This window comes from Rutidosis leptorrhynchoides, chromosome 1 (genome assembly GCF_046630445.1).
Source record: "Rutidosis leptorrhynchoides isolate AG116_Rl617_1_P2 chromosome 1, CSIRO_AGI_Rlap_v1, whole genome shotgun sequence".
Lineage (NCBI taxonomy): Eukaryota > Viridiplantae > Streptophyta > Magnoliopsida > Asterales > Asteraceae > Rutidosis > Rutidosis leptorrhynchoides.
The window spans coordinates 627,546,501-627,558,311 of NC_092333.1; the positions used below are offsets into that span (position 1 = coordinate 627,546,501).

Here is an 11,811-nt window from a genome sequence, read left to right on the forward strand (position 1 = left end):
GTCCGACTAAGTCCCTACAGTGATATTTTTAATTGCTGCGGCATTCTTAATTATTGGGGATAGGCCTATCGGGAGTAACGTCCCCGATACATTTGACTAAGTCTTTGTATTACTTAATAATGAAATTAAAACGACAAGGACAGAACAACTTGTCACGGGGCAAACAACGTTTAGTCTAAATATCACGCACTGGCATAACTTTTTGATCCTGCGGGAGATAAACTTTTGGATCTTGCGAGATCTACTTTACAAACTAAATCTTGTGGTCTAACACTATTACTGAAATCATTATTTATGACAAACCTATGAACTCACTCAACCTCGTGTTGACTTTTTAAGCATGTTTATTCTCAGGTACTTAAATATTGCTTCCGCTGTATATCTACTGCTTTGATGATGATTGCTTGTTATGCTTGATGTCTTCATTACATATCATATCAATTAAAGACATATTTATCTTCCGCTGCAAAACGCAACAAAACGTCTCATGTAGAGTCGTTCTCGTTTATACAACTGTGACTTGATATAATTAGACACAAATACCCCATGCCCTATTTGGGGGTGTCAAAATAAAGAAGATTAATTAAAATCTATAAATGTAAATATATCAAGATAAGAGATATACATTTATGATATTTGATATATATAAAATATCATTATTATTATTGTTATTAGTAGGAAATAATATATTATTATTAACATTAATAATATGATTGTTATTATTATTATTATGTATTATTAATAATATAATTATTAATATATTATTAATTATTAATATTTATTATATACATCATAAAATCAAGAGAATAGAACTGAATCTGTTAATTTCAACAATCAACTGTGATGAATTTTTGGAAATGTCAGATTCAGTTTCACGTCCATCTCAATCACAATTATCTGTAAAGCATGTACAATTTGTAGGGGTCAACATCAAGAATTATAATTCAATTAAAATACAAAAATTATGACATGTAAACAGATAAAGTATCGATTCAGTTTAGCATCAACATCAGATATCTTTTTATTTTATCTAAAACCGTCCTTCTTGTCTTCAAAACTTGTACCCGATGGAATCAATTTCTCAATGCCAACAAAGTGATCAAATCATCTTTATTAGCTCAATTATATAATTACTATCTATATACAGTACTAGTACTCACAGCAGGTGAGGATTAAAAACAGAAACTAACGAAATCAAAACTCATTTGATTATCATCTATCCACCTCACACAAACATATACCAAATATACACAACCATGTATCTTTGTTCCTTTTTCTACTATTCGAAAATCAATCGAACGATCAATCACCTTCAACATTACATTACTTAACTGATTTGAACGACAACCACCACCGAAGCATATCATCATTATTATTCTCGTTTCCTTAGTTTCTGTTTCGGATCTTCAAACCGAGCAAACCATCACCTTTCACCATACACCACCTTCAAACCGAGAATCACCATCCTTCTGTTTTGGCTCGATTCCATAGCAACCTATCACTTTTCTTCTCCTCTCTATTAACATGAACAACTACCAAAACACCACCTTAACCATCTACACTTCTGCTTCTGGCTCCTTTTGTTTTCTATTTTGAACACCATCGAACTACTTCGATTTAATCTCCTGTCTTGCTGCCAACCCCAACCAAGAAACTAGTTGCCTTTATAATCATTCTTAATCGACAATCTTTATAGGAAAGATACCTCACTCTTCAATATAGCTCGATAGTGGGTTACAAGAGGAGGTTTAATCTAATAAAGTTAGAAACAAGTGGTCCTAGTGGAACTAGTAGCAAACATGGCCGACATCCACTTGATAAGATAACCACACTCATATAGAGAAAAAGTCGATCAGTTTACAATTAATAACTGGAAAGTTATATTTTTTTTACAGGCCACATAAGAATACACTTGATGGGCCGATATCTTATTTTTCTGTTTGGGCCAAACGAGTACTCCATTGGCCATGAACGTATTTAATTATTGGACTTTTGTTTAAACTACTCTCCTTCTATCTGCTCGAGTTAAGTGCTGCTGTTGCAGCTGGCATTGCTTCAATGATATATCGTGACCAGGAATGGGTAATGAAACCATGAAGATAGTAATGATAGTGATGACCGTAATTATGATCATGATTATGAAATTATGATAAAGGAAATCACGATGGTGATTATAGTATGGTGAGGATGACGATGTAGCTGATAGTAGTTATGATTAGAGAAGATGAATGATGAACGTGATAATGAAAGAATGATGATGATGGATTTCAATAATGATGATAACCGATACTGTGATGATGATGAGATTGATAATGTCTGATGAAGAACCGAGGGCACCATCTTATTTTTTTTTCCTTGTTTGCGGCTACTAATCCAACTCTTGATACACGAAACTGTATTGTAACCAATGAAGATTGGGCTAGGGTAATTAAATCATTGGGCTTCTGATTGCAACATGGGCCGTAAGTTTTTAGATTCTAAGCGGGCTGTTTAACCCGAACAGATGAGGGTTAAATAAATTGAAGTTATTACTTGAATCAGAAAAATTGAAACGGGGGAATGGTGGTGTGCGTTTGTGTGCTATCGAGAGGCCGGGGGTTCGAGACTGGTTCGTGACAATATTTTTTTTTTAAAGCTTCTTGTGAGGTAGTAACCTAATTTCTTTATTATTATTATTATTATTATTATTATTATTATTATTATTATTATTATTATTATTATTATTATTATTATTATTAACTATTGATATTATGATGATAACTATTATTATTACTAATGTTAATAACATAATTATTATTATTACTAATGTAATTTATATTATTATCCTTATTATTACCAGTATTATCACTTAAAAATTATTAGTATTATCATTACTAAACTTATTATTACTATTAGTGCTATTATCATTGTATTATTATTGATAGTATTATTATTATTATAAATATTGTCATTTATATTTAATATGAGTTTTCAATATTAGTATTGTCACTACTAAAAGTATCATCATTAATAGTAAATGTTTTTTTTACTAAAGTTATCTTTTTGTAATACTTAAAAACCATCATTTTTATTATTATCAATAATATCTATATTATTATTATTATTATTAAGATAATTATAATCATGAAAATAAAAGTTTAAAAGACATGGTTAAGATTATAAGTATAAAAATTGAATGTTATATATATATAAAGATATATTCAATATATACACCTTAATTATAATATTATTATTATTATTATGTACAAAAATGAAAATATATAAATAGATAATGAAACCTATAAATTAATAAATATAACAATTGCATCATTAATAATAATATATAGATTTATAAGAGTACACGAATATGTCTTAATATATATACCAATGATATAGGTTCGTGAATCCAAGGCCAACCCTGCATTGTTCAGTATCGTCATATGTATTTTTACTACAAAATACAGTATCGTGAGTTTCATTTGCTCCCTTTTACTCTTTATATTTTTGGGCTGAGAATACATGCAAATGCTTTATTAACTGTTTTTACAATATTTATATGCGTGAGTTTTCACTACTCCCTTTTTATATATATTTTTGGGACTGAGAATACATGCGCTGCTTTTATAAATGTTTTACGATATAGATACAAGTAATCGAAACTACATTCTATGGTTGAATTATCGAAGTCGAATATGCCTTTTTTATTAAGTCTGGTAATCTAAGAATTAGGGAACAGACACCCTAATTGACGCGAATCCTAAAGATAGATCTATCGGGCCCAACAAGCCCCATCCAAAGTACCGGATGCTTTAGTACTTCGAAATTTATATCATGTCCGATGGAGGATCCCGGAATGATGGGGATATTCTTATATGCATCTTGTTAATGTCGGTTACCAGGTGTTCAATCCATATGAATGATATTTTTGTCTCTATGCATGGGACGTACGTTTACGAGAAATGGAAATATGAAATCTTGTGGTCTATTAAAAATTATGAAATGATTATTTATGTTAAACTAATGAACTCACCAACCTTTTGGTTGACACTTTAAAGCATGTTTATTCTCAGGTATGAAAGAAATCTTCCGCTGTGCATTTGCTCACTTTAAAGAGATTACTCGGAGTCATTCATGACATATTTCAAAAGACGTTGCATTCGAGTCGTCGAGTTCATCAAGATTGTTATTAAGATAATTATAATTAGATATATTATGAAATGGTATGCATATCATCAATTTTCGATGTAAGGAAGTTTGTCTTTTCAAAACGAATGCAATGTTTGTAAAATGTATCATATAGAGGTCAAGTACCTCGCGATGTAACCAACTATTGTGAATCGTTTGTAATCGATGTGGATTTTGTCCGGATGGATTAGGACGGGTCCTTTCACCAACACGCCTCGAAAGTTAAAGACGGCCTTATAATGCAGCGTGTTAGAACTCATGTGTCCGGAGCACCCCTGGAACACACCGGTAACACCATGTGTTGGGCTTCAAAATTTGTGGCGTGCTTGTTTCATGCGCATGAAAAAAAATGGGGTGCAATATTTGTTTAATATATTTTAATACTTTTCATTTTTTCTTAACCCAACTTTCAATTATATTTTAATACATTATCCAACACGTCACCCAACACGTCACCCCACTACTCCCTATATTTCCAACGCATTTCTCACATCATCACCAACTATCCACCCCACCCACCAGGCCACCAACACGCCAAAAAACACCATTACTAGTAAAATTGGTCTTATAGTTAATTCATATAACATATTGTTTAGCCATATGACCATATCTGCCTGTTCATGCTAATCCTTATTGAAAGTGAGAGGCGTTGCCGTGTGGCATGATTGTTCACATAAAATCCCACACCCACACATACAGACTCGCAATGTTGGTTTATATAATTAGAGAAAGAGAGATGTTTGATTTTAACTTGAAATTTTTCGAGTTTTATGACCACCAATTATTGGGGAAAAGGTTGTTGGGAAGGTTGTGGGTTATAATTGTGACATAGCTGAGATTGTGGGAAAGGGGCTATTGTGAGGAAGGTTGTAGGCGATGTGTCAATGTACTATCGAAATTCGTTTGAAAAGGTAAGAAAAATGATTAAAATACTTACAAATAATCTTTTATTGGAAAACGTCTAGTCTTCATCGTTGTGGGAATACCCCACGCCCTCAACAACGCCGCCTCATAACAGGCGTTGTGGGCATGCCCCACGCCCTTTTCTGATGAGTAAACTAGTGGTCTAATAAAATTCAATAAGTTGATCACATTTGTTCTTGACTTCTTTCTACAAATTTTTCTTATTGTTTACTTTTTAGATTTGGATGCATTCCCTCTCTAATCCCACCTATGTAAAAATAGAATGAGTAAAGAGTATGCAAAGTCACTATCCTTCCACCAAATTTACCAGGCATGCCTCAGACAATGTTTACTCTCTTGTATCCCAATATCTACTTTTTAAAACTCCTCACAGAATAAATAAAGAAAAAGCAAAAGAAACAAGATAACATAACAGTGGACTGGACATGAGACTACTTTACCAGGCATAAAGCATACTAAATTCTAAAAAAAAAATTAAGTATATACTGTATATTCTTTTGGCAGCAATGAGTATACATTATACAACATCTGATTCCTATTTCACTAATTTCATTTTCTACATAATTTTTATAACAATAAAAAAAAAAAAAAATCTACAAAGCAGAATGATTATTTTGACCATGTTGTTTCATTCACTTCTGGTCACAGTAAAGAATCTTGAATTAAATAATCTTCATCTCTCTTCCATTTGGCTATTTTTATCATGCTGCAAATATACAAATATAGTTTATTTTTAAAGGAAGGAACAATGCTAATAATCATCACATGCTCTAAACGTGTTAAACAATAATCATTCTTCTCAAATTTCAAGAAAATAAATCAGAGTTAATGTTTGTGCATTTTTGTCCAAGAATATTCTAATTGGTTATCATCCATAACTAATACTGTATAAATTTGAGTAGGCATTTGATAATTTGACAAGTGGGGTACCAAAAATATATATATATATTTGAATTTAAAAATGTAAGTTTAATTTTTGACATATCTTTGAGTTATAAAGTTTAATTCTAGATGAATTTAGGGACCCAAATATAGTAAATTTTTTTATGAAATTTGTCCTTTGTTTTTGAATACTGAACTTTACCTTCTTTTGATGGGTGGCAGATTTTTGGTACCCCACTTATCAAATTTGGGACCTTTGGTTACTTGGCAGTATTCCTATTAAGATACCAGTTTATACAAGCACAGATGAAGGTGATGAAGATGTACCAACAAATGAATGATCGCGCGAGCCGATGTTAAGTCAGTTTAGGCGCTTTGTTTAGCTACAGTTAGCTGGATAAAAGAACAGGCAGATAATTAGATTATTAAGTGACCAAATAGATCTTCTAGCAAAACTAACAATGGGTCAAACGAAAAATGCAGTTAGCTAAAATGTAACCGGGCCAAAAAACCATTTTTAATGCATAAAACCGCCAAAATCGTTCTAATTGAAAAGTGTTTGCGGGTGGGCCTCACCCATTTTTACCTGTACTAAAAATTTACAATATTTGACTCGTGACCACACCAACCAACCCGCCCGTTTTACGACCTCTACTGATAGTACAAGGAGAAATAAATGACAACTACCTTTTGTATACAAACAATGTGGGCTCCGTCACTCTAGCAAACGAAGCCGGTCCATTTTTCGTGAACTATTTTGTTAGTGGGTCAGAAATACAATATTTGACTCGTCACCACACCAACCAACCCGCCCGTTTTACCACCTCTACTGATAGTACAAGGAGAAATAAATGACAACTACCTTTTGTATACAAACAATGTGGGCTCCGTCACTCTAGCAAACGAAGCCGGTCCATTTTTCGTGAACTATTTTGTTAGTGGGTCAGAAAAAACAGAGTTCTGTATAGCCATGCGGCAACAACGTCTCAGCATCAATTCTCGAGCTAGAGTAGCTCATGCTTCTTCTAAAACGGCTATGAACTGATTCAACCTCTGCCCAGAATACGCTGTACACTGGTCTGTGATCAGAAAATCGGGATTCACCGCGCACGTATGATAACTGATGAAGACCTCCCCCGTACCACAAAATTCGGTCACACCATGCGGGTGTTCGTCTTTTTTCCTTATGGTGCAAACTGTCACCCGTATATCTATCTGAATTCGTGAGGTATTTATACGTTGGTGGAAAGTATATCTTCCCTTCGTTCCATCCCTGAAATACGCGTCCTCTTCTTTGCTCGATTCGCAACTATTAAATATATCGCACATTTAGCCCAAGAGTTAAAAATTACACTTATGAAAAGAACCAAAAGGTTAAAATTAACTTTTAATTAAAAAGTTTGTTTAATGCATAAAAAATACACTATGGGTCAAAAATACCCTTTTGACCCATAAGAGAAAGCATGTGACCCGAACGGTTACCTGATCTTTCTCCAATAATGCTCTCCAGTTTTGCATCTCAACAAGGGCCTTAGCTGATCGATAAGAGAGCGCAATTCGGTAATTTAGATCCCCAAGCCAGATAATTCGACTGCACCAATGTAATAATATAAGATTATAATCACTTAACAAGCCATCAAATATGCTATTTTCCAACATTCTAACACGGGAAAATAAATATTTGATCCATACTGTTTAATATGAAACTAAGTTAATGAATCTTACTCGTGTTCCATTATTGTTTCTGGGGACTTTTCATCATTCAACCCTTGAACACGTGGAAACCTCGTTTTCTTAACGATTTCCATAAAATCAGAGTTCCTTCGTAGCTCATCACCCTCCTTTTGACCCGAAGTCAAATGACTACAAACGAAACAAAAACTCGTCTGATGCAATAACATACTCACCGACACAGATCCCTGCAAAACAACGCAAATGCTCACAATTCCCTTTCGATCTCCATAAATAAATATCACTAAATATAAGATATATAGTTTTAAAAAGGGAGTATCAAGTATGTATCTTTACCTTATTTCCAAGATAACCCATTAATCCTCTTCCAACACAAGAAACTTTCATGTTCCTAACATGCTCTCGTAAATCCGTCTTCACCCATACCGTCAAATAAACGCCAACCATCTGTTTACTCGAAACCAAACAATACCTCGAGTGACCAAATCTCGACCCATCAGACGCGGGCGAAAATGAATTAGTGCTGGGAGAATCTTCCATTGGGCCATAATCATCGTCAGATGAACCCCATCTCGAAACGTCACTCGGTCTTTGACCCCACGACGAGTAATCACTCGGTCGATTACCAGACGAGTAATCACTCGGTCTATAATTAACCGAATAATCACTCGGCCTATAACTAGAAGAATAGTCACTTGGTCGGCGACTAGAAGACGAAAAATCACTCGGTCTATGACTAGATGAATAGTCACTTGGCCTTTGACCAAAAATAGCCCGGTCACATACACTATATCGTCTGTCGAGACGTGCTTGACTCATTGACGGGTCGTTTTCATTTCTATAGCTTCTTCTAGGAGCCTGAAACGACCTTCGATGGAACATATTAGCCGTTTTTTGTCTTGATGAACCCTCGAAATCAGCATCGTATTCGGCAACAGGATCGGGAATCGGGGAAGGTGTGTAACAACCACTTCCGCCACTTGTACCGGGCCGGTTGTTGAGTGTCCTACGAATTAACGATAGCCATTTTTTCGCGGGCCCATTATCCTCAGCTCCAAGAATATTGGCAGCATTTAAAGGAACAACTTCTTGAAATCTGAAACCAAGTGAATTTCATCATCAAGATTTAAACTGAACTTTTTATTTTTATATAAAAACAAAACAAAAACTAAAGTGCCATTGCCCTTGGCGGTATTGAGGTGCCCCTGACTTTGAGGTCATGGGTTCAAGTCCTGGTGGACATTATGTACTTATTCGTGTTGGATGTGTGTGTCTGCCTTTCAAAAAAAAGAAAACAAAAATACTCCAATAACATACATACCCAAGTACATAAATATCTGCAGGTGGAGCAGCATGTAACCAATCATCAAGATTCATATTACTTGAAGGTGATTTTCCTCCTACATTCCATGTAGCTGCAAAAATACTGAAAATCCACGGAAATTAATTAATAAATTTGTCTTCTTTTTAAAAAAAAATTCTTATAACGAGTTTGAAAAGTTATCGAAGCTCAAGTACAAACCTGTAGTTATGCACGTTAATAATCTGAGGGTGATCAAGATCAACTCTACTCCGTCGGACACGTTCAGTTGATTTCTCTAAACATCCATTTTGAGAGTTTAAATTTTCTTGATTAATCAATTAATAATTGATAACCAAATTAACATAAATTAATATTTCTAATTTGATGGTTGAAAAGAGTACCTGTTTTGGTCTTCTTGATAGCAGGTGGTTCCCTTTCAGAAAAAGTATTCCTCCATTCACTATCACCACCTATAATATTAATATGATATATGCTTACATCATCAAATCTACTGATAATGTATTCAACCCAAACACCAATTGAATTTAAAACAAGAAAACAAAATTGGTAGCTCATGTGTACTGGCAGCCTCTCTTAGCGAGAGGTCAGGAGTTCGACTCCCATGGAGTGCAACATTGCACACAAGGTTGCCTTTTTACCCTTAAATTCCACCCAAGGGTGCCTTCCGCGCGCACGGGGGCAGTGGGGAGAGGGTATGCCCTTGGATTGGGCCATGTTTCCTCCTAGGCGGCAGTTTGTGGCGGGTTATGGAACTGCCGGAGATTAAACGTGTGGCTGGTTAAGTCCTAGGATACCGTAGTGCTGTTCAAAAAAAAAAAAAAAAAAAAATAATTTGGTACTAAACCAATAGTATTGCTTGATGAAGTGTAAAATCACCTCCATGAACAACTTTATCAGCCTGAAATTCCCCACATTTGCTCTTGATTCTGAACCATTTTCTAATCACTGACTTTGACCAAGAAAACTGTACCCAAATTAAAAAATAAGATAAAAAATTAATAATTCAGCAAAACCAACTTAGGTGGTTATTTGGGCAAGCTTAATTTCCGACTTACCAACTTACAAAATTTTTAAAAAAGGCCCGATAAACCCTAAGCTAAAGCTAATAAACTTGTTAAAAGATACAATTTTTATCGGTTTTTCAAGATTTTAATTTTAATAAACGTGAAAATAAACTTACCCAACCACCTACAATAAAAACAAATCCACCAAGTATTAAATATGTAAAAATGCAGTTAAAGAACAAGAAAACCAACCTTGTTTTTATTGGAAATTTCTTCTCTCATTGTTACCAATTCATGCACCTAACTGACTGTAATCTAATTGAATCAAAGATTGTATCTTTAATAATAAGAAGAATATAATAGCAACAGGACAATGCAGCAAAATGTGGCAAAGATTAAAGTGTTAATATATAATTATCGATTAATGTTTAGAGAGATTGGGAAATTAAAATCAAGAAAGAGAGACAAACCCTCGTTGTTTGCTGCAGAAACAGAGCAACAAGTGTCGATTTTGAACGGAATAAAGTGCAGTCAGTGGTCTATTTCTTTATGGACAGACGGTGATGACTTTTTTATATTTCATTTTTTTCTTTACTCAAAAACCAATGTCTGCCCGGAATGGTGGGGCAGTTTGTAAAGTTGTTAGTCAACAGCTGCCCGAGAAATAGGGTCAGATGAAGTTCAAAGAAAGTGAAAAAAAAGCAAAATATGATAAAGATAAAGTGAGAATGAATGAGATTGAAGGCTACTATTGTAATCCATATGGGATTCCTACCCTTCTTTTTACTTCTTACGTACATCATTTCTTGAAACTTTTATATGTTCATTTTACTTATATCTAATAGCATCCCTTAATTACTTTAACATATAAATGTAATAATTTTGTTATAAGTTGTAAAGATTGATTATCACTAAAAAATTGTATCATCATATAATTGCTATTAATCGTGAGTATGAGAATGTCCGAGTGGCTCGATAAGGGTTGGCTCCTAAAAAGAGGGTAAACTTTAACGGGTTTTAGTATGTGTATTCATCAAAAAGTCAATATGTTAAAAATAAGTAATGACAAATCAAGTATAAAGTGTATTGGACTTCATCGAGGTCGCGAAGAACTTCATCAGGGTTGGAATGGCCTCTGAAATTTAAGTCGTAACCATCGAGAGGATCGCAGTACACCATCGCGGTTGAGATGCATACCATCGCGATTGCTATGAATCCCAACGAGGTTGAGATATGTTCCATCGCAGTCGCTATGTAACCTGTGACGAATTCTTAATTGCAGTTTTATTTTTCTATTATTTTAGTCTTTGGTCAACAATTAGTGACCATATATATTTCCTTGTTTTATGCTTCTTCATTGTAATCTTGTTTTGTACACTTGATTGATAATCAAATACACGTTTAAGGTTTCAAATTCCGTGCACTTTATTTCCTAAAGTTCTCATTATAGCACTATGCTTTTGTCACTTAGTATCGGGGCTCTGTTAGGCGATTGCTTCTTGGTTAGACGCATTTTACTTTGTGTTCTTATAGTCAAAGAAGGTTGAAGAAAAGCTTCGTTCTTGCTAGCAACAATGGAGGTTACAAATAAAAATGGTGGAAGCATGCAATAAGGAATGGAGAACTTGTAGGGAGCACCTACAAGTATTGACGTATGTGTATGGAGGCGTATCTTCAAGGTCAAGATTTATGGGTACTCGTTGCGGGGACGGATGCAATAATTCCCATAGATGTGCCAGAACAAGCCGATTCGTGAAGGAAGTGGAAGATCAAATGTGAAAAAAGCTCTCTTTGTGTTGAGGACCTCAATTAACAAAGAAT

At 34.3% G+C, this 11,811-nt stretch overlaps 1 protein-coding gene and 1 long non-coding RNA gene across 6 annotated transcripts; both read right to left on the reverse strand.

Annotated features, from left to right (window-relative positions):
• Nucleotides 1–5,665: 5,665 nt before the first annotated feature.
• Nucleotides 5,666–6,745, reverse strand: LOC139885611 (uncharacterized). The gene is made up of 3 exons (XR_011772015.1): nucleotides 6,658–6,745; nucleotides 6,298–6,363; nucleotides 5,666–5,794 (listed from the first exon to the last, which is right to left on the reverse strand). It is a non-coding gene; the product is annotated as an uncharacterized lncRNA (long non-coding RNA).
• Nucleotides 6,746–6,895: 150 nt separating this feature from the next.
• Nucleotides 6,896–10,306, reverse strand: LOC139885612 (type IV inositol polyphosphate 5-phosphatase 7-like). Of its 5 annotated transcripts, none has more exons than XM_071869363.1 (10): nucleotides 10,243–10,306; nucleotides 9,863–9,950; nucleotides 9,367–9,435; nucleotides 9,185–9,260; nucleotides 8,984–9,088; nucleotides 8,378–8,758; nucleotides 7,999–8,233; nucleotides 7,696–7,889; nucleotides 7,453–7,561; nucleotides 6,896–7,279 (listed from the first exon to the last, which is right to left on the reverse strand). In XM_071869363.1, the coding sequence occupies exons 1-10, from the start codon at nucleotides 10,270–10,272 to the stop codon at nucleotides 6,914–6,916; spliced, it is 1,653 nt and encodes a 550-aa protein (XP_071725464.1). In that variant the 5' UTR covers nucleotides 10,273–10,306; the 3' UTR covers nucleotides 6,896–6,913. The 5 variants fall into 5 exon arrangements, with proteins under 5 accessions (XP_071725464.1, XP_071725463.1, XP_071725461.1 ...); XM_071869362.1 differs by having other exon boundaries at nucleotides 9,185–9,290; XM_071869360.1 differs by having other exon boundaries at nucleotides 7,999–8,758.
• Between the last annotated feature and the right edge of the window lie 1,505 nt (nucleotides 10,307–11,811).

Coding starts and splice junctions, on each gene's coding strand:
- LOC139885612 (XM_071869359.1), bottom strand. CDS start 10,272: ATGAGAGAAGAAATTTCCAATAAAAACAAG. Junction 9,951..10,242: donor AAATTTCCAATAAAAACAAG/GTTGGTTTTCTT, acceptor ATTTGGGTACAG/TTTTCTTGGTCAAAGTCAGT. Junction 8,759..8,983: donor GCAGATATTTATGTACTTGG/GTATGTATGTTA, acceptor ACTTGGTTTCAG/ATTTCAAGAAGTTGTTCCTT.